The sequence below is a fragment of the Leucopleurus acutus genome, assembly GCF_964270905.1.
Source record: "Leucopleurus acutus genome assembly, chromosome: 8".
In the NCBI taxonomy this organism is placed as follows: domain Eukaryota; kingdom Metazoa; phylum Chordata; class Mammalia; order Artiodactyla; family Delphinidae; genus Leucopleurus; species Leucopleurus acutus.
In genome coordinates, this window is record NC_139151.1 from 81,683,228 (window position 1) to 81,710,295 (window position 27,068).

The following is a 27,068-nucleotide window of genomic DNA, read 5'->3' on the forward strand; positions in this document are numbered from 1 at the left end:
GGAGACTAAAGCTCATGGAAGTAAATCTTCCTTTACTTAAAGCAGGGTAGATATCCAATTATTGACTTTGGGACAATTTCCCAAATTTCCAAAATGAATACAGGTCAGGCGCATGCCCCACGGGTTGAGAAGGTTTATGCAGGACAGATGGGTACTTTTCACGGGGAACAGACTCCATAGGAGAAGTAAACTTCCCAAGGAGAGGTTTTAAAAATTACTCATTGGTAATTTTCATTAATGACGAGTCATTAGTGCTAAATCATTCGCAATCCGCTTCCCAACAACAATGGGTAAAGGGATGCATCAGAACAGAGAGCTCTGGGTAAAAGCTGGGATGCAGCCACTCAGGAGAACTGTGCCCCAGGCCTCCCTGGAGGGTGACGCATCTGCTAAGTAGGAAATGCAGCTCTCGCAGAGGAAGCCACAGCACAGTATTTTTTACAATGCCATCTAGTGGACATTAAAATCATTGCACAAGAGTCCAAACACCTATGTTCTAGTCCTTGCTCTGACACTTAGCTCAAGCCAAAAAGCTGATACTAGTCCCTGAACACTTTTGTTTAGTGAGTAATACCAAACATCATTTTTGCCATTACAATAACCTGTAAGTCTCCTTTATCTATAATATGGAGGGAAACAACAGCAACCTCTCAGAGTTGTTATGTCGATAAAGTTATTTTCAACGGCTGGAGTTGTAGTACCTGGTTAATGGAGAATAAAGGCAGGAAAGGAGGAGAGAAATTCTTGAAATAGTCAAGAGTAAAGATGGTAAATGGTAAAGATGAGCTGGTCAGGAGCTTCCTATGGGTGTCCCAATGTAACCAAGAGATGGCCGGTGTAGAAGAAAAAACACAGACTGAGGAATAGATAAAGGTGGATCAAAAGCTGATTCCATAACTTAATAGTGGTATGACAACAGGGAAGAGGCTACCCTTTCTGAATCTGTTCCTTCATCTATAAAAAGTGGTAGCTATACCTACCTCACATTGATAGTCCTAAGATTAAGAGAAAACGCTTCCAAATAGAAGATGCTTATGGATGTCAATTCCCTTCCCACTTTCTGCATCAAACCCTCAGCTGGTTTTAGGGCTCAAATAATTCATTCTTTTCTATTAGATCACTTGAAGTTAGGGTTTTGGCTTTTCCAAATCCTCTTAATCCCTTCCCACCAACTTCCTGCTCTGACACTCTTCACTCCAAGGAAGCAACTGGTTCCAATCAGGCTGTCCATCACAAGTCAGACATTTCTAACTAGCCTGTTCCCAGAAGTTGCTAGAAGGCTATTCATACTTCTGTCCACTCCTCACAGAAAATCTATAGTAATTATTCTTCCCATGGGTCACCCAACACAGAGAAGACAGCTGCAGCAGCCTGCTGACTCGTGACCCAGAAGATAATTTGCTCAGCTGATACTTTTTTCTGCCCATTTCCCCCCATTCTTCTCTCACCTTCAAAGTTTTTTGTTTTTAATTCATCGGAACATCAGTCTGTTGCCCTCACAGTATGAGACAGCTTTTTGCCTCTCCATCCTGTATGCCTAAGTGAGTAATGCCCCGGAGCTGGGAGAGTAATAAAGGATGACAAGGTTTTTAATTCAATGCTGAGAAAAATAAGTATATGTCCCCTATTTCTATGTAAAGGTTCATTCTTAGTCGGAGGGACATGCCATCACTTCAAAAAGGCTCCCTTCCTTCCTGATGTTGGTTTGTTCCTCTTGGAGACAAAAATAATATTTTCCTCAGCAAAGGTGATTTTCCTCCTGTGAAGCCTGTGGACAACTGAATTGATTTTGCAAGCAAAACAATTTTAGTCTATTTATCTTCTCAGGATGATCACCTTCACTGAATCATTTTGTCATCTCTTTGCTGTCGGTTTCTGTAACAGAGAAGATTGTAGGCCTTCATACTTTATTTTTTTTAACATCTTTACTGGAGTATAATTGCTTCACAATGGTGTGTTAGTTTCTGCTTTATAACAAAGTGAATCAGCTATACATATACATATATCCCCAGATCTCCTCCCTCTTGCATCTCCCTCCCACCCTCCCTATCCCACACCTCCAGGTGGTCACAAAGCACCGAGCTGATCTCTCTGTGCTATGCGGCTGCTTCCCACTAGCTATCTATTTTACATTTGGTAGTATATATAAGTCCAAGGCCTTTGAAACAGAAAACTAGATACGGAATAACACAATGGCATCCATGTAACTGGTAGGAGTTAAATGTTTTATTATTTTAACACTCTAGATTGGTTTTCTCCAATAGCTCTCCAAAAATGATTTTATAGATAAAATTTAGTAAAAGTGAGAGTTACTATAAAATAGCTATATTGAAGACTCAGTTTTTCACATTTCTTTTTCTTCCATTTGGAAAGTTGAAAAAGAGGCTTAAGACATGAATTTCACTTTTTCATTATAAAATCAATACATATACTGGTTAAAAAAGAAACAACATAAAAATGTCTAGAAGAATTTAAGATGAAAAGCAAGTCTTCCCCTACCTTTTTCCCCAGATATAATCTGTATATGGAGTTCTATGTGTGTAAGTATATAGGCATATACATAAATAAAATCCTATTACCCAGCTTCTTCCATATAGTATATTTTGGAGATCTTTTTATACCAACACTTATAAATCTACCTCGTGTTTAAGTGGCCACACATCACAAATATTTCTGCATCTATCATAATTTATTTACCCAGTCCTGACTGATTTTTTTCAGAAATTTTAGCAAATAACAATTACAAACTATGCTTCATAGAACAGCCTTTAAAATCTATCTTTATATTTTTGGATGGGTAAAACTGCATGATATAGATGAGCAGTGGAATTGTTGGGCCGAATGGTAAGAGGGGCAAGAGCGAGGATGCAAAGCTTTCCAGTTGACATGTTCGCAAGTCCAGTTGACAAGCAGACGCTGAGTCCTTGGTACATCTACCCCAATCTTTCTGGGAGACCGATGGAACTAAAAATCAGTACAAGGTAGATTATAATCACATGAATCTTGCCACTTTAAATTCTCTACCATTTCTTCGGGTTTTTTGTTAGTTAGTTTGTTCGTTTTAGCTTTCCCCCATTTCCCCTCTTCTTACCTTCTCCCTATTGAAGTAGAGGGGAATAGCTTGGATAATATAATGATGGGAGAGGCCTCTAATCCAAGTTTTGACCTCCTGAGCCTCCCTGATGCCACTGAGGTGTGGCTGGTCTGGTTTTGTCTCTGGACTTTCTTCCCTGATACCTGATAAGGTTGGCTGATCTGTTCCAGGTTTTGAGCGTTTGCAGATCCACTGCTGACAACCACCACGGACTTTACCATTGCCTCTGGTCATGAATTCCCTATACTTTACAGCCTTCCTGTACGAACCCCAGATTTCTTCAGTCCACTTGTCCTCTAAAGCAATTCCACGCTTCTTGATTAAGGCACAAAGTACTTACTGAATTTCCTACGTGCTATGTCCAGGCTGGGGACAGCTGAGAACACCATCTCAGGCTCATGCACATCAACACCAACCTCCCCCAGGGCTGCTCTACAGCTCCTGGGCTTCGCTGCACGTGGCAGGAGGTAAAGCCCCAACCTGCATAAACTCCGGTCCTCCCTCCACCTAGTATCTTTGGTTCTTTGGGGCAAGTAAGCGGCCATAGGAATTCTATTGCCATTCTCAGGGTCCCAGGTTGTATCAGAACCTAATCTAATCCCCTTCTGATTTTCTCTATTTTCGTCCACTTCTCTTCCTTTATTTCCTCTCACAGTTTGGGAGAGCTTTTGCCATCACATACCACCTCTCCCTACATTATGGCTTTTTGAAAAACTCTCTGCTCAGATCTCCAGCTTAATTCTTGATACGTAAAGGGAAGTTTTCGGAACCTTGTAAATTCTTTATTCTCTTAGTAACGCCAGTCTTTCAAGATTATTGACTTGCTGTGGACTAAACAAAAGCCTAGTTTGTAGCTCAGTGGTTCTTATAGCTTAGGGCCTCTCTGCCCTAACCTGGAAGCAAGGCTTATTACTGATCAACAGGTGGAGAGCTTCAGAATGTCATGATTGACTGGAAACCAAAATATACAGGGAAAACTTCCTGGAATCTACAATATTCCTTTCCAAAAGGTCCACTACCAACACCTTTGGCATCAAGTGTCAGGAAACACATACTCCAGAATGTGAAGCAAGGGGCTAGAAGACAGTTAGCTAAGCAGGCTGCCTGAAGGATCATCGAAGTCTGCAATAATGGGAGACAATCCTCTGCTGGCCTTCTTGGCTTGCCCACCAGGGTGTTTTTTCTTAGTCAAGCAACACTCACGGAACACCCTTCAAGTATTTTATATTGATGCTTCTTTAATTTTATGGGCTCCATAAAGTTCAAGTTGGTTTACAGAGTGGCTGCCCATGATTACATTCTTTACCCACAGCCAGGCCCCTGGGCATTGGGAGTTTATTTTCTCCCCCTGCCCTAGAGAAATGGTATGAGCAGGTATAGCCCAGGGGCCTATCTAGGTCCCTGGATACACATTTCAGTAAGTTTGAGTTTAAACATTTTTGTATGATAATTTATGATAATTATGATAATTTATGATATCCTCTATTTATGGATAGAGGTTCGATAGGGGACCAGAAAGAGTCTTCGACAATATCTTTTACTATTTTCACATTTTATTTGTTATTAATAAAGAGCACTAAGCCTCATGCAAATACAGAAGTTCAGAAAGAGTCACAAATGCTGTCAAGAATGCAAAAGAACACAAAGACCCCAAAAATGAACCAAAACTGTACCTGACTCTCAGAGTACCCCTCCTCCTTTCTACCTACCCTGACGCTATTCCCATATCAGTTAACAATATTTTCTTAACAGCAAAAAGAGTTCTTTTGTCAGACTATCTCCATCTTATCTTAGCAGGTGAATAAATCATCAGGAAATCTCCATCTCAGTAGCCATGTGAGAGAGAAGAAAATCACATGAACTCAAGAGTAGGGAACAAAACTATATGTAAATCTTTCAGTCTGTAACACCAAGATTAGACCCTAACACACAGTTTCTTTTTTTCTTCCTTCCTCTCTTCCTCCTTCCCTCACTGACCTTCCCTTTCTTCTCTCCCTTCTTCCTTCCCTTCCTTCAGTCCTTTTTCTTTTTTTTCCTTTCCTTTGTCTATCTTGTTTTTTGCTCTTCCCTTCTTTGTGTCTTTCCTTCATTCTTTCTATTTATCTTACTTTCCCTCCTTCTTTTGTCATTCAATAAACACTTGAGTGCCTACTATGTAACAGGCACTATGCTTAACACTAGCTATAAGAGAAAATAAGAGAGAAAGGGCCCTTGCCTTTTCAAGTTTACAATCTAGTAAGTGGGGCTCACTGCATGCTGATAAAGTCAATAAACACTTCCTTCACCTTACGGCTCTTTGTATTCCTAAAAAGAATGGTTAGGAAAATCATCAGCGCTAAACAGCTCTAAAGAAGACTACTTCCAGTGCAGGGGCCACTAACTATAAAGTCCTATAGGGCCACAGCAAGATCCTTTTTGACCCACCTCCTAGAGAAATGGAAATAAAAACAAAAATAAACAAATGGGACCTAATGAAACTTCAAAGCTTTTGCACAGCAAAGGAAACCATAAAGAAGACCAAAAGACAACCCTCAGAATGCAAGAAAATATTTGCAAATGAAGCAACTGACAAAGGATTAATCTCCAAAATTTATAAGTAACTGATGCAGCTCGATATTAAAACAACAAACAACCCAATCCAAAAATGGGCAGAAGACCTAAACAGACATTTCTCCAAAGAAGATATACAGATTGCCAACAAACACATGAAAGAATGCTCAACATCATTAATCATTAGAGAAATGCAAATCAAAACTACAATGAGATATCATCCCACACCAGTCAGAATGGCCATCATCAAAAAATCTAGAAACATAAATGCCTGGAGAGGGTGTGGAGAAAAGGGAACACTCTTGCACTGCTGGTGGGAATGTGAATTGGTACAGCCACTATGGAGAACAGTATGGAGGTTCCTTTAAAAACTACAAATAGAACTACCATATGACCCAGCAATCCCACTACTGGGCATATACCCTGAGAAAACCAGAATTCAAAAAGAGTCATGTACCAAAATGTTCATTGCAGCTCTATTTACAATAGCCCAGAGATGGAAACAACCTAAGTGTCCATCATCGGATGAATGGATAAAGACGATGTGGCACATATATACAATGGAATATTACTCAGCCATAAAAAGAAATGAAATTGAGCTATTTGTAATGAGGTGGATAGACCTAGAGTCTGTCATACAGAGTGAAGTACGTCAGAAAGACAAATACCGTATGCTAACACATATATATGGAATTTAAGAAAAAAAATGTCATGAAAAACCTAGGGGTAAGACAGGAATAAAGACACAGACCTACTAGAGAATGGACTTGAGGATATGGGGAGGGGGAAGGGTAAGCTGTGACAAAGCGAGAGAGAGGCATGGACATATATACACTACCAAACGTAAGGTAGATAGCTAGTGGGAAGCAGCCGCATAGCACAGGGAGATCAGCTCGGTGCTTTGTGACCGCCTGGAGGGGTGGGATAGGGAGGGTGGGAGGGAGGGAGACGCAAGAGGGAAGAGATATGGGAACATATGTATATGTATAACTGATTCACTTTGTTATAAAGCAGAAACTAACACACCATTGTAAAGCAATTATACTCCAATAAAGATGTAAAAATAAAAAAATAAAAATAATTGAGTGAAGCAGCTCATGTCCAAAAACAGAAAGATGTAGGGTCTGTGGCAAACTGGAAGCACATGGCCCATCTGAATCGGGCAAGTGCTACTCAGCTTTCACTGATGGTTTTCATGCAGCAGTGCAGCCCTGTACTGCTACATCTCTGACTTTTACAAGAGAAAGTACAAATATCCATTGTAGCATAATTACCTCATTTTTAAAACACCATATCGCCCAAGCAGGAAATATCTGAAAGCAAGATGCAACCAAGAAATTAACAGCTTATGGACCCGTCTTCTAATTATTCATTACCCTCAGCTTGTCTTAATAGGGAAGCCATCCTATCAGATGTATGGCAAAAGCCAGCCCAACCCAAGTTTCAGTCTTGGCCTTTTAGATCCCAACACTTGTGACTTCCATTAGTCCATATATCTTGTAGATTCTTATAGTAAAAATGAATGACAAGGAAATATTGCCCAAATAGAATTCTATAAAAGTATGTTCTTCTTTTAAGTCATCTTTAGGTCTAGTACAGAAGGACAAGTATTGAGAAGTAAGGCCCTGGGTAGTTAGCAGGGTTGATATCTATGTTTGCATTGGAGTTACTGAAAAGTCTAGAAATTCTTTCTAGCCAGTCTAATGCACACCCTAGCTTGACCATCTGGCCCTCCCTTTCAGCTTGCGTATTCTTTTGAGGGTAATGAATACCGAGATGATGACTTCCTCTGCCAAACCAAATGGAGGCTGTGACCAAGCCTCTTGGTCACATCACAAGAATATATATATAGTATCTTTGACAGGTTATACCTGTGATTATCAAACTGTTCTTCTAGTTCTGTCTTCCAGCTAAATATGTGAGTCACAAAAAAGTTCTGGCTACCCTCTGGAGCAGCATTTCCTAAAATGTGTTCTATGGAATTCTAGATCCAAGATACTCTATAGAATAAAAGAGAGGGCGGGAACTCCATATTCATATATATTTAGGAAATACAGTAAGATATACTATACACACAGTACACCATAAATATATACACACAAACACATATATGCAAATTTTTTGGAAACTCCTCAAAAAAATTGGCACATCAAAAGGTCTAAGAAGTTATAAATATAAGATCTTGATGAACTTTTGAACTTTAACTCAGTGTTTTTCAAATCGATACAACAAGGAATGCTTTCTTGTGTAATACCCATTCACATACCATCAGAACACACTTTAGACATTGTTGATTGGAACTAATAATATGATTTCCCACAAAGGTGAAGTCATATTTAACAAAAAATAATATACATCTTCATTTATGTCAAAATGCTTTTTGTGGTACGCAGGCCTCTCACTGTTGTGGCCTCTCCCGTTGCGGAGCACAGACTCCGGACGCGCAGGCCCAGTGGCCATGGCTCACAGGCCCAGCCGCTCCACGGCATGTGGGATCTTCCTGGACCGGGGCACGAACCCGTGTCCCTTGCATTGGCAGGCAGACTCTCAACCACTGCGCCACCAGGGAAGCCCTCAAAATGCTTTTTGAATGGGTTTATGTTTCTGCATTTTCTTTACTGAACTGATCCAGTTTAAGACATAGTCTAGTGTGGGACCCCAGCAATGTCATCATCAAAGCAATTTATATAGCAATGTACATATTACATAGCATTTTCACAAATAGTTCTTCATTAAACCTTTGGGACAAACCTCTCAGGCAAATATCTCCTGCACTTTGTTCATCTCAAAATAGGGAAAATAAATGACCTGCCTAAAATCATCAGCTGATGTGAGATTGCAATTCTATTGGCTCCTGGTACATAGCTGCTGCAAAACTCTCATTCAACTCTGTAATTCCTGATGGTTCAGAGTTTCAACTGCTCTTCCAAACTTCGGGGCTTGTGGTCATAAGCATTTTCTATGTTGATAATGACAGTAATTAAAGGCATTTTGGCTCATGCTTAGAAAAGAGGCAGGCCCATCAGAAATTTGTGATGAGTGTAAATTAGAAAGGCAAAGCAACATAATTCATTGTAGAACTCCTTCACTCATGTGTAAAGAGAAAAGCTATCCATCAGTTCAAACATTTGTACATGGAAGTTACTGTAACAGACAGGTTAGGAAGATGAGTAAGACATGTTCCCCCCCTTCAAACAACTGGTTAAGAAAAGCAACCAACAGCTTTAAGACAAGGTGCATGATCATCTTCCAAAGGAGAAATTCAAAGGAGAGAAAAAAATAAGGCAGCCCAAGCAAGGAAGCTGAGAACTGAGAAAAAGCCACTAAATTTCAAAGCTGAAGATGTCTGACCAGTGTCCTTAGAGAGAGCAGATTGCTGTGGAAGTAGGTCACAAAGGGTTAATTCATAAGTGGTTACACCTGAGAACACGCACCTCCAGTCTAACCTAAGTTTAGAATTTATTGTCAGAAATCACAGAGCTTTGGATAAACCTCATTAGCTACAACACTGCAATGTGTTAAAAAAAAAAAAATGCTTTCATACCGTCCGTCTTTTCAACCTTGAAGAGAGCAGAAATGCTGTATTTTTCCACAGGCATAAATGAGTTTGCCTCTGCTACTTCTGAGCAGGAACTAAAGGATGCTCTCAAAATGCCTCAGCTTCTCCCTAAGACATACGGGCTTCCAATGGCTGACCACAAACAGCCCCAGCTCTGTATGTTAACCAGGCCAGTATGAAGGGAAGTCCCATAACTCCCTAGCTGCAGGTATCCTCTATCTGGCCTGACAGCTGGAAGCATGTACAGCTCTGATGTGCTGGAACCAGGAAGCTCCAAGGGCAGCCTTGAGGGACGCAGGGAAGGCGTGAATCCAGTACTCTCTGCACTTGTTCTGTCTTTGAACCTGACTCATTGCTGGCCTTAGATGTCCTCCCCAAGGGAAATAGTAATGACAGTGGCAACAGACGATGTTTTCCATACGCCACACAAAGCTTAAGTGTCTTGCTATTACATCTGAGTGTATTATTATTCACGTAACCCCCGTAAACTATTCACGGGCTCCTTGCAATGCTCCGTCTCCTCCTGTCTAGTCCATATCCCTACTCACCCTTTCGAGGTCCTCCTCAAATTAGTCTTTTTCTTTTGGGAGGTCATTCTGACTGCTGCAGCCCACAAACAAACTTTCCCAGTTACACAGTACTGTGATTGTTTTCCAAATATTTCAGATACGACCTCTGCCTTGTCATTAAAACCCAAGTAATTGGATCCAATGATCCAATCCAAATAACGAGACAGCTATGTAACTGAAAGGCTTATGTGCTAAGCACTGTACCAAGTTCTAAGAATGGCCCTATGTGATTGAAATTAGTCTCTCTCTTTTACAGATGAGGAAACTAAAGCTCAGAGGTTCCCAAAGCCATGCAGCACAAAAATTATAAAGTCAGGACTTGATGCTAACTCTGTCGTAAAGCCCTTGCTTCGTCCAATTGCCCCACTGACTTTCACATTGGAAATTACAAACTATGTTATACGTGCTAAGGCTTTGTGTATCTTAGGCTTAGATATACTATTCCATTTCTCCAAAGGTTAGAGGGTAAAAATACTTTGTCAACCAAGAAAGTGAAATATCACCTGTTGAACCATGAAGGACAAATTGCAGCAAATAAAAACTCTTCAAAAAATCAAGCCATACATAAGGCAAATACTAACAGCCATAAAAGGGGAAATCAACAGTAACACATTCATAGTAGGGGACTTAAACACCCCACTTTCACCCATGGACAGAACATCCAAAATGAAAATAAATAAGGAAACACAAGCTTTAAATGATACATTAAACAAGATGGACTTAATTGATATTTATAGGACACTCCATCCAAAAACAACAGAATACACATTTTCCTCAAGTGCTCATGGAACATTCTCCAGGATAGATCATATCTTGGGTCACAAATCAAGCCTTGGTAAATTTAAGAAAATTGAAATTGTATCAAGTATCTTTTCTGACCACAACGCCATAAGACTAGATATCAATTACAGGAAAAGATCTGTAAAAAATACAAACACATGGAGGCTAAACAATACACTACTTAATAATGAAGTGATCACTGAAGAAATCAAAGAGGAAATAAAAAAATACCTAGAAACAAATGACAATGGAGACACGACGACCCAAAACCTATGGGATGCAGCAAAAGCAGTTCTAAGGGGGAAGTTTATAGCAATACAAGCCCATCTTAAGAAGCAGGAAACATCTCGAATAAACAACCTAACCTTGCACCTCAAGCAATTAGAGAAAGAAGAACAAAAAAACCCCAAAGCTAGCAGAAGGAAAGAAATCATAAAAATCAGATCAGAAATAAATGAAAAAGAAATGAAGGAAACAATAGCAAAGATCAATAAAACTAAAAGCTGGTTCTTTGAGAAGATAAACAAAATAGATAAACCACTAGCCAGACTCATCAAGAAAAAAAGGGAGAAGACTCAAATCAATAGAATTAGAAATGAGAAAGGAGAGGTAACAACTGACACTGCAGAAATAAAAAAGATCATGAGAGATTACTACAAGCAACTCTATGCCAATAAAATGGACAATCTGGAAGTAATGGACAAATTCTTAGAAACGCACAACCTGCCAAGACTGAATCAGGAAGAAATAGAAAATATGAACAGACCAATCACAAGCACTGAAATTGAAACTGTGATTAAAAGTCTTCCAACAAACAAAAGCCCAGGACCAGATGGCTTCACAGGCGAATTCTATCAAACATTTAGAGAAGAGCTAACACCTATCGTTCTCAAACTCTTCCAAAATATAGCAGAGGGAGGAACACTCCCAAATTCCTTCTACGAGGCCACCATCACCTTGATACAAAAACCAGACAAGGATGTCACAAAGAAAGAAAACTACAGGCCAATATCACTGATGAACATAGATGCAAAAATCCTCAACAAAATACTAGCAAACAGAATCCAACAGCACATTAAAAGGATCATACACCATGATCAAGTGGGGTTTATTCCAGGAATGCAAGGATTCTTCAATATATGCAAATCTATCAATGTGATAAACCATATTAACAAATTGAAGGAGAAAAACCATACTAGATGCAGAGAAAGCTTTTGACAAAATTCAACACCCATTTATGATAAAAACCCTGCAGAAAGTAGGCATAGAGGGAACTTTCCTCAACATAATAAAGGCCATATATGACAAACCCACAGCAAACATCATCCTCAATGGTGAAAAACTGAAAGCATTTCCACTAAGATCAGGAACAAGACAAGGTTGCCCACTCTCACCACTATTATTCAACATAGTTTTGGAAGTTTTAGCCACAGCAATCAGAGAAGAAAAGGAAATAAAAGGAATCCAAATCGGAAAAGAAGAAGTAAAGCTGTCACTGTTTGCAGATGACATGATCCTATACATAGAGAATCCTAAAGATGCTACCAGAAAACTACTAGAGTTAATCAATGAATTTGGTAAAGTAGCAGGATACAAAATTAATGCACAGAAATCTCTGGCATTCCTCTACACTAATGGTGAAAAATCTGAAAGTGAAATCAAGAAAACACTCCCATTTACCATTGCAACAAAAAGAATAAAATATCTAGGAATAAACCTACCTAAGGAGACAAAAGACCTGTATGCAGAAAATTATAAGACACTGATGAAAGAAATTAAAGACGATACAAATAGATGGAGAGATATACCATGTTCTTGGATTGGAAGAATCAACATTGTGAAAATGACTCTACTACCCAAAGCAATCTACAGATTCAATGCAATCCCTATCAAACTACCACTGGCATTTTTCACAGAACTAGAACAAAAAATTTCGCAATTTGTATGGAAACACAAAAGACCCCGAGTAGCCAAAGCAATCTTGAGAACGAAAAAAGGAGCTGGAGGAATCAGGCTCCCTGACTTCAGACTATACTACAAAGCTACAGTAATCAAGACAGTATGGTACTGGCACAAAAACAGAAATATAGGTCAATGGAACAGGATAGAAAGCCCAGAGATAAACCCACGCACATATGGACATCTTATCTTTGATAAAGGTGGCAGGAATGTACAGTGGAGAAAGGACAGCCTCTTCAATAAGTGGTGCTGGGAAAACTGGACAGGTACATGTAAAAGTATGAGATTAGATCACTCCCTAACACCATACACAAAAATAAGCTCAAAATGGATTAAAGACCTAAATGTAAGGCCAGAAACTATCAAACTCTTAGAGGAAAACATAGGCAGAACACTCTGTGACATAATTCACAGCAAGATCTTTTCTGATCCACCTCCTAGAGTAATGGAAATAAAAACAAAAATAAACAAATGGGACCTAATGAAACTTCAAAGCTTTTCCACAGCAAAGGAAACCATAAACAAGACGAAAAGACAACTCTCAGAATGGGAGAAAATATTTGCAAATGAAGCAACTGACAAAGGATTAATCTCCAAAATTTACAAGCAGCTCATGCAGCTCAATATCAAAAAAACAACCAATCCAAAAATGGGCAGAAGACCTAAATAGCCATTTCTCCAAAGAAGATATACAGACTGCCAACAAACACATGAAAGAATGCTCAACATCAGTAATCATTAGAGAAATGCAAATCAAAACTACAATGAGATATCATCTCACACCAGTCAGAATGGCCATCATCAAAAAATCTAGAAACAATAAATGCTGGATAGGGTGTGGAGAAAAGGGAACACTCTTGCACTGCTGGTGGGAATGTGAATTGGTTCAGCCACTATGGAGAACAGTATGGAGGTTCCTTAAAAAACTACAAATAGAACTACCATATGACCCAGCAATCCCACTACTGGGCATATACCCTGAGAAAACCAAAATTTAAAAAGAGTCATGTACCAAAATGTTCACTGCAGCTCTATTTACAATAGCCCGGAGATGGAAACAACCTAAGTGCCCATCATCGGATGAATGGATAAAGAAGATGTGGCACATATATACAATGGAATATTACTCAGCCATAAAAAGAAACGAAATTGAGCTATTTGTAATGAGGTGGATAGACCTAGAGTCTGTCATACAGAGTGAAGTACGTCAGAAAGAAAAAGACAAATACCGTATGCTAACACATATATATGGAATTTAAGAAAAAAAAATGTCATGAAGAACCTAGGGGTAAGACAGGAATAAAGACACAGACCTACTGGATAACGGACTTGAGGATATGGGGAGGGGGAAGGGTGAGCTTTGACAAAGTGAGAGAGAGGCATGGACATATATACACTACCAAACGTAAGGTAGATAGCTAGTGGGAAGCAGCCGCATGGCACAGGGATATTGGCTCAGTGCTTTGTGACAGCCTGGAGGGGTGGGATAGGGAGGATGGGAGGGAGGGAGACGCAAGAGGGAAGACATATGGGAACATATGTATATGTATAAGTGAATCACTTTGTTATAAAGCAGAAACTAACACACCATTGTAAAGCAATTATACCCCAATAAAGATGTTAAAAAAATAGAAAACAAAGCCATCTAACAAAAATGTCTGATCAATAGTGGCAAGGGTTCTATATGCTAATGAAACCAAGGGCTATATAAAAAATGTCTTCCTTTGTTCTATGATACCTCCTCAGTATTGAAGAGTATCAAAGAGACGTAGCATCTTCCAGGCACGTCAGCCTTAGTGGTAACAATAAAAACCGGGCTTGCTGAAATTTCTCTACTATTCCTAGAACTTGCAGCCATCCTGACATTTCATTTCTAGTTTCTCTGACCTTTTATTGTCTACTTTTTGCCAGGTACTGTTACGCAAAGGTGATGCTGTGTATTCCTGAGTACACTGTCTAATGGGGGAGATATTTTAGGGAACATTTGCAATAGAGTATGGTGAGTATATCAGACATATAATAAAGAACACTGATGACACAAAGGAAGGAGTAATCAACTCTGCTTAAATGAGTCAAAGAAAGCTTTTGCTGAGTTGCTTGAGTTGGGCTTTAAAGAATCAAAGGACCACCAGAAGTTGCCAAGAGTATTCAAGACAGAGGAATAATATTGCAAACACACCATGGCATGAAAAATCAGAGCATTCCTCTCCTCTACAATATAAGAGGCATGAGATAGAATGGTGAGGAATGAGGAAAAGAGGTAGGCAGGGCTATGCTGACTTCCATAAGGCTCCTAGGAAACACTTCTTAATCTGACTTGAAAAAATTCATTAAAGAGCTAAAAAGAGGTTTGCTTGTTACTATAGTATACTTTGCAGAGGGGCCATATATTGAAAAGGCTGATAGAAACACAGAGTGTTCAATTAGATGTGCTTAGGAGAAAGGCAGGTCTCAGCCATTCTTAGAGCACAGGAACACGTACGTATTCAGGCCAGAGAACGTGAAGAGCTGGAAAAGCTGTAGATGCCAACACCCTGGGATACAAACATGACTCTACGGGGTTAGGAAAAGAAACTGAGCCTCGAGTTTGTAATTTCCGGCTACAGGTCCAACCAAGCAGCTGAACACCATCCATCTCACATTCTTTCATTAATTCAACAAACATTTGTTGAGTTCCTACCACGTGCAAGCCCTGTTTAAATGCTGGTAATTAAAAAAAAATGAACAAAGCAATTTCCAGGCTTCATGGAATATTCATTGTAGTGGAAAGAGACAAAACAATACACAGAGAAACAAGTATATCAGAGGATGATAAATGCCATGAAGAAAAAGAAAACAGGTTAAGGAGTCCAGCAAGTATGGGAGTGAGTGGAAGAGGAATACTATTTACGTAGAATGGTCAGAAAAGGCCTAACTTAAGGTGGTGTTTGAACCGAGACCTGGTTCAAACTGTGAAGCTGTGAAGCTCTCTGGAGGAAGAGCATCATGTTTGGCATGGTAGGGAATCAGTTAGGACGGCTGTGTAGCCCAAGAGGATTGGTGAAGAGAGAGAGACAGATGGAGAGAGAAGGATAAAGATGAAATCAAAGGTGACAGGATAGCAGCAAGTAGGGCCTCAGAGGAAGGGTGACTGTAAACCGGGTCAGCTTACATTTATATATGGCTGTTGTCTGGACATAATTATTAATAGCATCTTCTTTCTTTCCCAAAATAGTCCCACTTGGGATAATAAATTATATGGTTACCCTGGTCACAGGTGATTTTAAGAGTGCTGGCTCTGACTCTGAATAAGATGGGAAGCCCTTAGAGGATTTTAAGCAGAGGGATGCCATGATCGAACTTACACTTCAAAAGAATCACTCCAGCTTCAGGGATGAGATGCAAGGGTTAAAGCAAAGAGCCCCTGTGGGGAGGCTATTGAAATCATCTAGCAAGAGAAGAGATGGTGGGAGCCAGGGCATAAGTGGTAAAGATAGCAAGGAGTAGCAGATTCTGGTTATATTTGGGGGTTTTTTTTGTTTGTTTTTTTGCAGTACGCGGGCCTCTCACTGTTGTGGCCTCTCCCGTTGCAGAGCACAGGCTCCAGACGCGCAGGCCCAGCGGCCATGGCTCACGGGCCCAGCCGCTCCGTGGCATGTGGGATCTTCCTGGACCGGGGCACAAATCCGTATCCCCTGCATTGACAGGCGGACTCCCAAACACTGCACCACCAGGGAAGCCCCTCTGGTTATATTTTGAAGGTTGAACCGATAGGATTTGCTGAGGGATTGGAAGTAGGATGTGAAAGAATGAGAGAAGCTCAGCTATTCTCTGAGTGTCTGTGTGTGTTCTTGGTGCTCATGTCTGGCCTTCTTGCCTAAGGAAAAAGATAATTGTTGTTTGATTTTTTTTGTTAAGTATTTTCAAATTTGTAGAAAAAATTGCAAGGTCAGAAACAAAGAACATCTATAAACCCTTCACTCTTTTTCCCCAAGAATGATTCCAAGGTTTGGGGACTGAGTACTTGGATGTTACTTATCTATTTCTCTTGCAGAAGTAGACAGTCCTTAAGACCTAGGGGAAAGTTTCGCCAAGTTTGAAATCTCACAAAAAGCTAGCAATGCTTTTTGACTCCCTTGTTCCACACCTAAGAATCTACTCTCAATGTAGAATGGTGTAATACAAGTAAAAACATATGTTTGTAGGAATCCTAACAGTATTATCTAGAAGACAAGAAAATGTAAATAATGGAGAAGTTAACCCTTAGAGACAGACTTTTATAAACTATGGCATAGTAACAAGATGCAAGAAAGCAGGCCTTCAACACTAAAATTACATAGAAACATGGACAATTATAAATAGGATAGGTTAAAATGGCATACCTACAGAGGAAAATGTATACTGATTGCAAGATTGTAAAAATATTTATACGTATGACAGCCAATATGAAAAAAATTATTCACGGTGTTAAGACAGCAGACTAATGAGTTACCGGATTTTTTAAAAATTGTTAATTCTTATTTTATTCTTTTCAATAACAACAGAAAGAGGAAGTATTTGACTCAGGAAAAGACTTCCTACTTTGTTTTTCTTTTTTTTACATCTTTATTGGAGTATAATTGCTTTACAATGGTGTGTTAGTTTCTGCTTTATAACAAAGTGAATCAGTTATACATATACATGTGTTCCCATATCTCTTCCCTCTTGCATCTCCCTCCCTCCCACCCTCCCTATCCCACCCCTCCAGGCAGTCACAAAGCACCGAGCTGATCTCCCTGTGCTATGCGGCTGCTTCCCACTAGCTATCTACCTTACGTTTGGTAGTGTATATATGTCCATGCCTCTCTCTCGCTTTGTCACAGCTTACCCTTCCCCCTCCCCATATCCTCAAGTCCCTTCTCTAGTAGGTCTGTGTCTTTATTCCTGTCTTACCCCTAGGTTCTTCATGACATTTTTTTTCTTAAATTCCATATATATGTGTTAGCATACGGTATTTAAGACTTCCTACTTTGATTCAGTAAGCCAGTTTCCTACTTTTTCCTCTTTTTAAAAAAATCTCCTTTCCTCACTATCTCCTGGCCATCCCAATTCACAGAATGAGAATAAAGAAACAGCAAAGGGGGCTTCCCTGGTGGCGCAGTGGTTGAGAGTCCACCTACAGATGCAGGGGACATGGGTTCGTGCCCTGGTCCGGGAGGATCCCACATGCCCCAGAGCGGCTGGGCCCGTGAGCCATGGCCGCTGGGCCTGCGCGTCCGGAGCCTGTTGCTCTGCAACGGGAGAGGCCACAACAGTGAGAGGCCCGCGTACCGCAAAAAAAAAAAAAAAAAAGAAACAGCAAAGGGAAGAGAGGGATAGGACACAAAGGAGGAGAAGAAGCAGGAACCATTGATTTCTCCCTTGAAATGGGTCTCACATTCCACCAGGTGCACATTGCCTCCATTCCATTCTGCCACTCCCATCCAGTCAGGGCCCTCCACCCCCTGGACTCTGATAAAACCACCTAGGAAGTCTCTTCCTTCTACTCCTGTGACTGCCTGCTCACAATTCTTCCACAGCACACCAGCCAAAGTAATTCTTAAAGCATATATCAGATTACGTCACTACTCTTGTTCTAACTGTCCTCTATCTCGGTAGTTCCCCTTTCCAAATCCTTAGCAGGGTCTAGAACAGCAGTTCTCTGGGCATCCCTAAGACCAGTTGAGGGGATTCATGCGGTCAAAATATTTTGATAATAACACTGAGCCGTTATTTGACTTTTTTACACTTGTTTTCTCATGAATGTACCAATTGAATGCAAGACACAAGAATCCAGCTGTCTTTTATTAAGCCAGGTATTAAAGAGATTTGCAATTCCGTACCAGCCTGTAATAGCTCCCTATTTCCTACAACAAATTTTGAATATTTGGCATGATCTGACTCACTCTTCTTGTCCAACTATACATTTCTTCCTATTCCTTACACATACCCTTTCCTCTATTCGGGTCAGCATCTTCAATCTCTCCGAAACAGCTATGTTCTTCACCATTTCTACACTCTAGTTCCCATAGTACTCTTTCCCAAGATTTCTTATCACTTGCCCAAAATCCACCCAACCTTCAAAACCCAACTAATGTCATCTCTTCTACTGGGCCACACAGGATACTCCAAGCATTCATGATGTCCCTTTACTCTATGCTATACAACTTGGCACAAGAATTGGAAGTCAGTTTCATCTCAAGCACTAAATCCAATCATTTGTTAGTGTTTGTCTGAAACGTGGTGTTGAGAAAGATGCTGAGTCTTAAAAGGGAAAGGAATGCCATGATTGATTAGCCGTATCAGCCAGTGGGCCCTGGCAGAGGGAGAAGGATCTACTTAGCATTTACTAATGGGTTCCTGGGCATCAGTTCCATATAATCTCTGCGTGTAGCTAATATAGCCCAATATTCCTATCACCCAGTCTTTCCTTAGTAAAGAAACATGGAGTAACTTGAATCCTGAAGGTAGGAAAAGTTTTGATTAGCTCCTCCAGTCTCCTACTAACTTCAAGTCAGAGCCCAGCAGAACCCTCTGACCTGGCTTCATCCATCCACTTTTCAGCTCTCTCCTCCCGACCAAAGGGAGAAAGAGCTGTAGGTAGCAGGTTTGGGGTGTCTCACTTTTATTTACCCTCAAGGCTGCATTGCAGAAATATTGATTCCAGCTCTCTGGGCAAGTTTATGTGCCCCTTTTATCCCTAACACATTTTTGTCTACTCATTACCAAAATCATCTAAATGGTACATTTCCTAAGACTGGAGTGTGTCTCTCAACACGGCCTCCACCACAACACACTGTGCCCAGGACAGAACTAAGGTCAAAGCAGGTGCTTAGTATAGCTTGAATGAAAAAGAGGGGAAGCAGGCAACTACCTTATGATTTTGAAGCTTAAGGGGCATTTTCTCATGACACAAAGGAAAGCACAATGATTCTGGGATATTCCGTATCCACAATCAATTTCACTTGCCATGTTTACAACACCCCTCTCCCCACTTTGAATGGAATTCCATCCAGATTTCTAATAGCAACAATCACTTTAGTATAGAGATCTCATCAGACGTAAAAGCAAGAAAAATTAATATACGTCAAGGGGCAAAATATCGGGGAAAGTTCTACATGTCATCAGTGGACAGCTCAGTTAAAGCTGAAGCTTGGTGTCAACCTGATTTTCTTTCTTTTATCAGGAAAATGCAATATTCTGGTTTAACTCCCGTAAGCTAGCTTTAGGATGCTGAACACCCCCTTATCCTCTCTGGATTCCAGCTCGCTCATCTGTGAAACGCAGGGGCTGGAGGGAGAGATGGGTTTAACATTTCTTCCAGCTTTAAAGTTCATGATCCATCATCTAGATTGATGTTTTAAGTATTGAATCTGCAAAATGAAATTATTTTGATTAATATCTAATACAGAACGTGTTCTGTGATAAAGGACCTGCTTGGATTTTTAAACATTTGGAGGAAGCATTTGGCTATTTTAGAGCATGTACTTTAATCAGCCTATCTACCTACACTTTTGGAAAACACTTTATAATTGGAGAAGTGGGGAGACTGGATTTGATCACAATCCCAACTGCCACTCAATGTATTCTTTGCCAGTGCAGAGTAACTTTTTACAACTTTACTGTCTCCTCATTCCAGATGCAATTTCAAAACCAGCAAAGGCAGAGCTGCCACTGCAGTTGGAGATATTCTTTATCAAATGATACAAACTTAAATGTCCCTTCCTGGTTCTTCATTTGCTCGTGTCATTATCTCTACTTTCTGCCTCTGTCTCCTTCAACTTTTGTAATCAAACCAGCCTGCATGACTGCCTCATTCTCTATCCAAATATTTCTCCACGTAAGATCCTTTCCTGAGAATTCAGGAGTCATGACCTCTCCCTATGGTAACAGGCTGCTTCTCTAAATGAAATAAAACCGGGATCCTACAGCTTTCTCTTTAGAAGGATAAGCCAAACTTATTGAACTTTCTTTGTCCTCTAGCAGTTTCTTATGCCTGAAACAACTGTTCCTCCAACTCTTGGCAAAGCTAAATTACTCTTCTTTATTATTTTTTTAGTTTTTTTTATTTTTTTTGCGGTACGCGAGCCTCTCACTGTCGTGGCCTCTCCCGTTGCGGAGCACAGGCTCCGGACGCACAGGTTCAGCGGCCATGGCTCACGGGCCCAGCCGCTCCACCGCATGTGGGATCCTCCCGGACAGGGGCACGAACCCGCGTCCCCTGCATCGGCAGGTGGACTCTCAACCACTGCGCCACCAGGGAAGCCCTAAATTACTCTTATCCCTACATTTCAACCCACGTGTTACTATCTTCATGAGGCCTTTGCTGATCCCCACCCTTCCAACAACTGCCATTCTCCCATTATCTCCTTATGTTTCCAAAATAACTTTAGTAATTACTTCATGCTTGAAATGACTTTTTCAGTCTCTATAACCTGCCCTAGAATACAACTGAATGAGGTCAGGGACTGTGTTTATCTTATTCATCAGCTCATCAGTATCCTGAGAATACGGAACTATGCCAGGAATGTTCTAGAATGAATGGAAGGCAGAAAGGAGAGAAAGAGAGTGAAAAAGATAGGGAATGAGTGGGCCTGGCTCTGCCTTAGAGTGTTACCTTCCCCTTGAGTTCTCTGTCTCATCACTGCCACTGCCACTGCCACCACCATGATGCTTCTAGCAATAGAAGGCAGGATGGTGCTGTGTGGAAAGACCTAGGTTTAAATTCAAGTTCTGCTATTTACTAACTCTAGGATTTGAGCAAGTTACCTAGCCTGGCTAAACATGATTCTTTGTCTAGAATATTCTTTGCAGGGTTACTGTGAGGACAAAATGAGATCATGTCTAAAAAAGTACATGATGGTTGCTCAATAAATATTAATTATTTTCTATCTCCGCTCTCCCCCAGCCCCCACCCCAAGTGTGCTACTGTTCCTTTAACACTTTGGCTCAAGTGTGGACAAAAACATCTTCTCTTGGTTCTCCTTAGCACATGTCAGACAGACTGACACTTTACTAATTGTTAAGGGAAAAACAAAAGGTAATTAAATACAGAGCAGTGGCGGTATAAAGCAGCCTGGCTTCCCCAGAACAGGGTTTAGTTTCCATCATAGTTATTTATTTTTCAGACTCAAAGGCCCTATTATATTCCAAATGGGGTCCTAAAGAGAAAGAGAATTCTACAGAGCAAACTCTTTTATTCATTCATCTCTTCATTCATCCATTCATTCAGTAAAAATTGGTTGTGTGCTAGTTAGCATGGAATTGGTGCAAACCACCTGGCCTCTGGGCCATACAGCATTGTAGATAGACGGCAAAACCTTAGCTCAGAGAAAGAAAACAAACAGCAGAAACTAATAGCAATACAAGGAAATGAGGGTAAAATTGTGGTCTTCAAGCTAGGAAGGTAGAGTTGCCAGGTTTTAAGGGGGGAAAAATCAGGATATCCAGTTAAATTTTGAAAAATAGCCCTGTCATATTCTTGCAATTTTTTGAAAAAAAAGCTCAAATCAGTATGCTCAGGATGTCCTAACAAAGTCAATATATGATGCAAGTCAAAAAATAGACATGTCTTGTCAATACAGGATGCCTGGCAAACTTGCCCCAAGGGGAAGGGCCCATAATTAAAGGCCAAGGTCTACCCATTAACATGACATTTGAGAGGAGCTTGGATGAAGGGAGGAGCCTTCAATCACTGGCAGACTTGCTGCATGCAGAGGGACTAGGGACAGATCACGTGGAGGACTGGAGGGGCTGGAGCACAGTGAGGAAGGGGGTACTAGGTCCCAGACTTGGAGCTGGCAGGGCCAAAACAGAACATCAGCAGGATGGGAAAGAAGGAGAAACCTGCAGGACCAAGAAGGAGCTCAGGGAACAGCTCAGTTACCCTCTGAAAAGGGGTGGTACTCAAAAGTATTTAGCAGCTGGGAAGCAGGCACCAGAGCAATCAGAAAGGGTGCATCCTGGACTCCCTCTGCCATGCCAGGCATTAACTCTTCAGTTGTTGGACCATAAGGGGGTCCAGGAGGTCCTGGAGAGGGTCTAAGATGGCCAGGGTGCCGGTGGGAGGGGCGTGGTTATTCAGGGGGCTAAGAGCAGAACTATTTACTCCTGGGGAAAAAAAGTATTTCAGTATTTTAACAGCTAGCATAGCTGTTTCACTGTGTCCCACAGAATGGCAGACCTGCCCCAATCAGTTCTCAGAAGGGGCAGCGTACCCACGAGGCTAAGGAAAAGGCTCTGGCACTTATTCTGAGCCCTGATGGTTGTAGCCTGGTCCTTCTGACTATTAAACATCTGTAGAGGACGGTTGAGCTGACTTTGTGACAGGCAACTGGTATTTTTTGGAGCTAGGGGAGAGGGTGGGATAGAGACCAGACCAAGCACACATTATACCTGTATCACCTATCTCACATTGATCTCTCCATTTGGTGAGGATGAAAGCAACATCTCCTGGACTAGAAGCTCCAGGAGGAAAGAGACTAAGATAAGTAAACACTACGATAATATCAGGTAAATTGGGGTAATAACATCAGTGTGGAAGAGTTTAAGCAATTTGAAGGTCACTTGTTTACTCATCATGCATTCATTTTTAGCACCTACCATGTGACACACACTGTGCTTTACCCTAGGATAATAATAATTAAAAGTGTTTTTTGTTTTTTGGGTTTTTTTTTTTTTGCTGTACGCGGGCCTCTCACTGTCGTGGCTTCTCCTGTTGTGGAGCACAGGCTCTGGACGCGCAGGCTCAGCAGTCATGGCTCACGGGCCCAGCTGCTCCGCGGCATGTGGGATCTTCCCAGACCGGGGCACGAACCCGTGTCCCCCGCATCGGCAGGCGGACTCTCAACCACTGCGCCACCAGGGAAGCCCCAAAAGTATTTTTAAAGTAATTTATTTAAATATTAAAATATTACTATACTAAAATACTAATACTAAAATACAAAAAAAGTATTTTGTTTTTTAAAAATGTGGTTGATATAAAACAGACATACTGATTTTTGAATCCCACTCAAAATATTGACTATATATATATATATATATACCCATACATACATATATGCTAAAAAATAAACTCTGTTAAAAAAATGAACAAACTTTATTTTACAAGATTATAAAGTGAGCCATACTCATCTTCCTTGGGAAGCACTTTGTATTGCCTTGCTTGGCAACAAAAAGAGGAGCCAGTATAACCATCAATCTGAAGTTATAACAAGTATCACCTTTCCTACAGACAGGAAAACAGACAAAATTAATTCCCTTTTGGTCCTCTGATTATTGCAATGTTTACTCTGACTTACTCTCTGTGATAAGAATGAGAACTCCATGGCACAGAATTTAAATGCATGAAGGCTTGCTACGTGTTTTTTTCTACTTTGTTCACCATGCTCTAGATCTGTAAATATGTACAATTTTCTGGGCATGGGGGTGTTCCCTGGGAGTTTAGCTACCAACACAAGCCACGACATACGTCTTTACCTCAAATTAGAGATAAAACATGTATGGGCAAAAATTTTGACAGCCAAATAAATTAACTTGAAAGAAATTATTTGCTGAGTAGGTATTTAGATTTTGATTCATGGTCTATACATTTAGATATATGCTTTTCTTGGACAGTAATGATGTCTATTTCTTTAACAGATTATGTAGTAAAAGGAAACCACATAACTTATTCAAATGAGGATAATCTGTAGAGTGAAAGGGGAGTTATTAATAATTATACCAGGACAACAACAACAAAAGCAGATGCTAACTTGCATTTATTGAATGCTTCCATTGTACACGTCTATGCTCTGCACTTGAAATACATGTCTTCATTTAATATTCAAAAACTCTCTGTGAAGGATATTATTAGACCCACTTTACAGATGAGCTGGCTGAGATCTAGACAGTTAAGACAGCTGTTAAGTGGCAGAATCAGGACTTGAACCCAGGTTCATATGACTCTAAAAAACCTCACCTTAAAGAAAAAAGAAAAAAAAAACCACACCTTCTAGCAAAGGAGAAAAACTCGTAAACAAAGAGTAACAGTGCAGGATGATAAGAGGTCTGACAGAGGAAAATGCAAGGTACATAGGAACAAAAAGGTGAGCCCCTGGTCCAGACTGGGGATCTTAAGAACAGCTCCTCAACACATCCCAAAGGTGGCATTTGAGCTGGGCCTTAATCCCAAACGATTCTCAAATCATTCCAAAATAACTAAGTCAGCAACTATATACACTGACTGATTTCCTTAAATATACCAGAGGCAAAGCTTTAAGAAATGATTACACCATTGGAGAATTTCAACAAATTGCCAACAAGACAAGGGTAACAAGGTAACCCTTGCCAACAAGGGTAATAGGAAAACATAAATCTCGGTGAACAGCTCAAAAGTGTAATGGGGCGCCTGGTAAACACCCCAATTATGTACTATCATATATCCTGTCATGGTGACCCATGCTACAGAATATAATTTCACTGAAATACTATCTGCCTTGTCAATAAGACAAGTGGTAGCTGCCATCTGATGGCTGTGTACTGCCCCAATCCTAAAGGAAAAGGAGTGGATGCTAATTCCTAGGAACGGTAAGAATGGCATAAGGCACTGAGAAATAAATAGTAAATGAAGGGCTCACCTTAAAGTGCTGCTCTTGGGTTCAGACTGTTTTCCCATTCACCAGCAGCGGATAGCCTTAAAAATAGAGTAAGTGGTAGAAGGGGTTGGTTGCTGTCAATAACTCCCAGGTACGGGGATGGCAGGACAGAGCAGAATGAGCACCAGCCTAGGTCTCCATGACTGCACTTCTCATCCCAGCTCTCTTACTGCATCGCAGTGTGATCTTGGGCAAATTCCCTAACCTCTCTGGATCTGTTCCACCTCTATAAAAAAGAATTCAGTACCAGGAATTCATCATCTGACATCCTTTCCATCTCTAAACCATGAGTATCTCACCAGGCTAAATTCAGGGTTAGTATTAGAAGAGCCATTCACCTAAGAAAGAAACTAGAAAACCTTTGGTTCTGTGCCTAAAGATGGTCCACTCAGAGGTATCGTACTCTTTGGAAGACTATGTTTAATGACAAAGGATTAGCTTTCCACGTTTTTCCTCACAAGACTTACCAAGGCAAAATGACATCTTCTCTGATTTTTTACCTGGTTTCACATCCTTTTCAATATTAAATGAAATTATGTGACTAACATGCTCACCACAAGACCTGGCACTTATTAAATGGCTCCTTATAAATATTACTTCTTCTGCTTTCCCTAAAGGTTTTGGGTGTCTAATATTCAATTGCCTTGCTGGATTTGTGTTCTATAAGTAGAGTTTTTTTTTAATGTGATAAAGTTTTTTTTGTTTTTTCTTTTTTTGTTTGTTTGTTTTTATTCGGCTGTGCCGGGTCTTAGTTGTGGCACACGGGATCTTTAGTTGTGGCATGCGGGCTCTTAGTTGCAGCATGCGGGATCTAGTTCCCTGACCAGGGATCGAACCCAGGTCCCCTGCATTGGGAGCCTGGAGTCTCAACCACTGTACCACCAGGGAAGTCCCTAGGTAGAGATTTTCTAATCCCTGGTTGATACATGGAAACTGTTCCTCGTCAGACATCTCCACTTGGCTAAAGAGACCAACTGTGTTGCTGACTCTCAGAGGCTTGTCAACATTGTCTCCTATAAGACTCAAATAAATAGCACTCTATTTTCCATTCCTGAGTCCCCAGAATTTTGAGAAACAGAACGAGGAGTATATCAGAAGGAATCCCACATGTCCCCCTTATTACTGAAAGAGGCTAAATTGAAACACAGCGTGGTGTGAAAAACAACACTGGCCTACTAACTCCTCTCCAAAATTAGGTGGACACCCACTGAGGCAGAGGTTGGGCTCCCACTAGAAAGGAGGAAGAGCAGTGGAGGAATGTTCTCTGTGGGCAAGTCCATGTCTAAGGAAGGAAGGGCAGAGCCAGGTCAAGCAGACCCAGCATTTCCTTCCAAGTTTACAATCAGGTAAAACCCTCCATCATCCCAAGGGTGGAGCAGTAAAGATTTCCAGAGAGGCTAGGACAGCTCTTAAGGAAAATCCCTCCATATGAAAACTGGGAATGGGAAAAAGGCATTCTCATTCATGAAAGACTGTCCATCCAGAACATCATGGAAGAAATAAATGAAGAAACAAACTAAAAACCAGTCTCCGTTACACTAGGGAGAAAGAGTAGAAGCAGATCCAGGCAACCGAAGCCCTAACCTGACCACACAGAAGCAGTCAAGATGATCAGGTCTCCATTCCAAAATCTCAAAATTTCTAAATGTGTGCCGTTCACTTCCAAAGAGAAGGGAGGCTCAGGTCCTGACCATTTTGAGGAGCAAGGCTGGGGTTAATTTGCTGTGGCCAGCAAAATGGAGGGAGTTGTATGAAGGGAACGATGTCCTCTGGGATTGATCACTTGGCTGAAAAATTACTTGACCAAACACAAGCAGGGTGGCAGCCCCACTGCCCAGAAGGGGGCCAGCTGCTAATACAACGCCTCTCTGGAGAAGCGCTTCCAACAGTATTTCTGAGTTGTTAGTTGATTAGGTTTCAGTTAA

At 40.8% G+C, this 27,068-nt stretch overlaps 1 protein-coding gene across 1 annotated transcript in view; it reads left to right on the top strand.

Moving 5' to 3' along the window:
* Positions 1–2,865: 2,865 nt before the first annotated feature.
* LOC309964881 (follitropin subunit beta-like) overlaps positions 2,866–27,068 on the top strand; it is a gene marked incomplete at both ends in the record, with an annotated part of 30,535 nt that continues 6,332 nt past the window's right edge. Inside the window, one exon of the mRNA XM_082844068.1 lies at positions 2,866–2,981. Within this exon, the coding sequence (XP_082700194.1) occupies positions 2,866–2,981 (116 nt within the window). The remainder of the gene's footprint in view (positions 2,982–27,068) is intronic.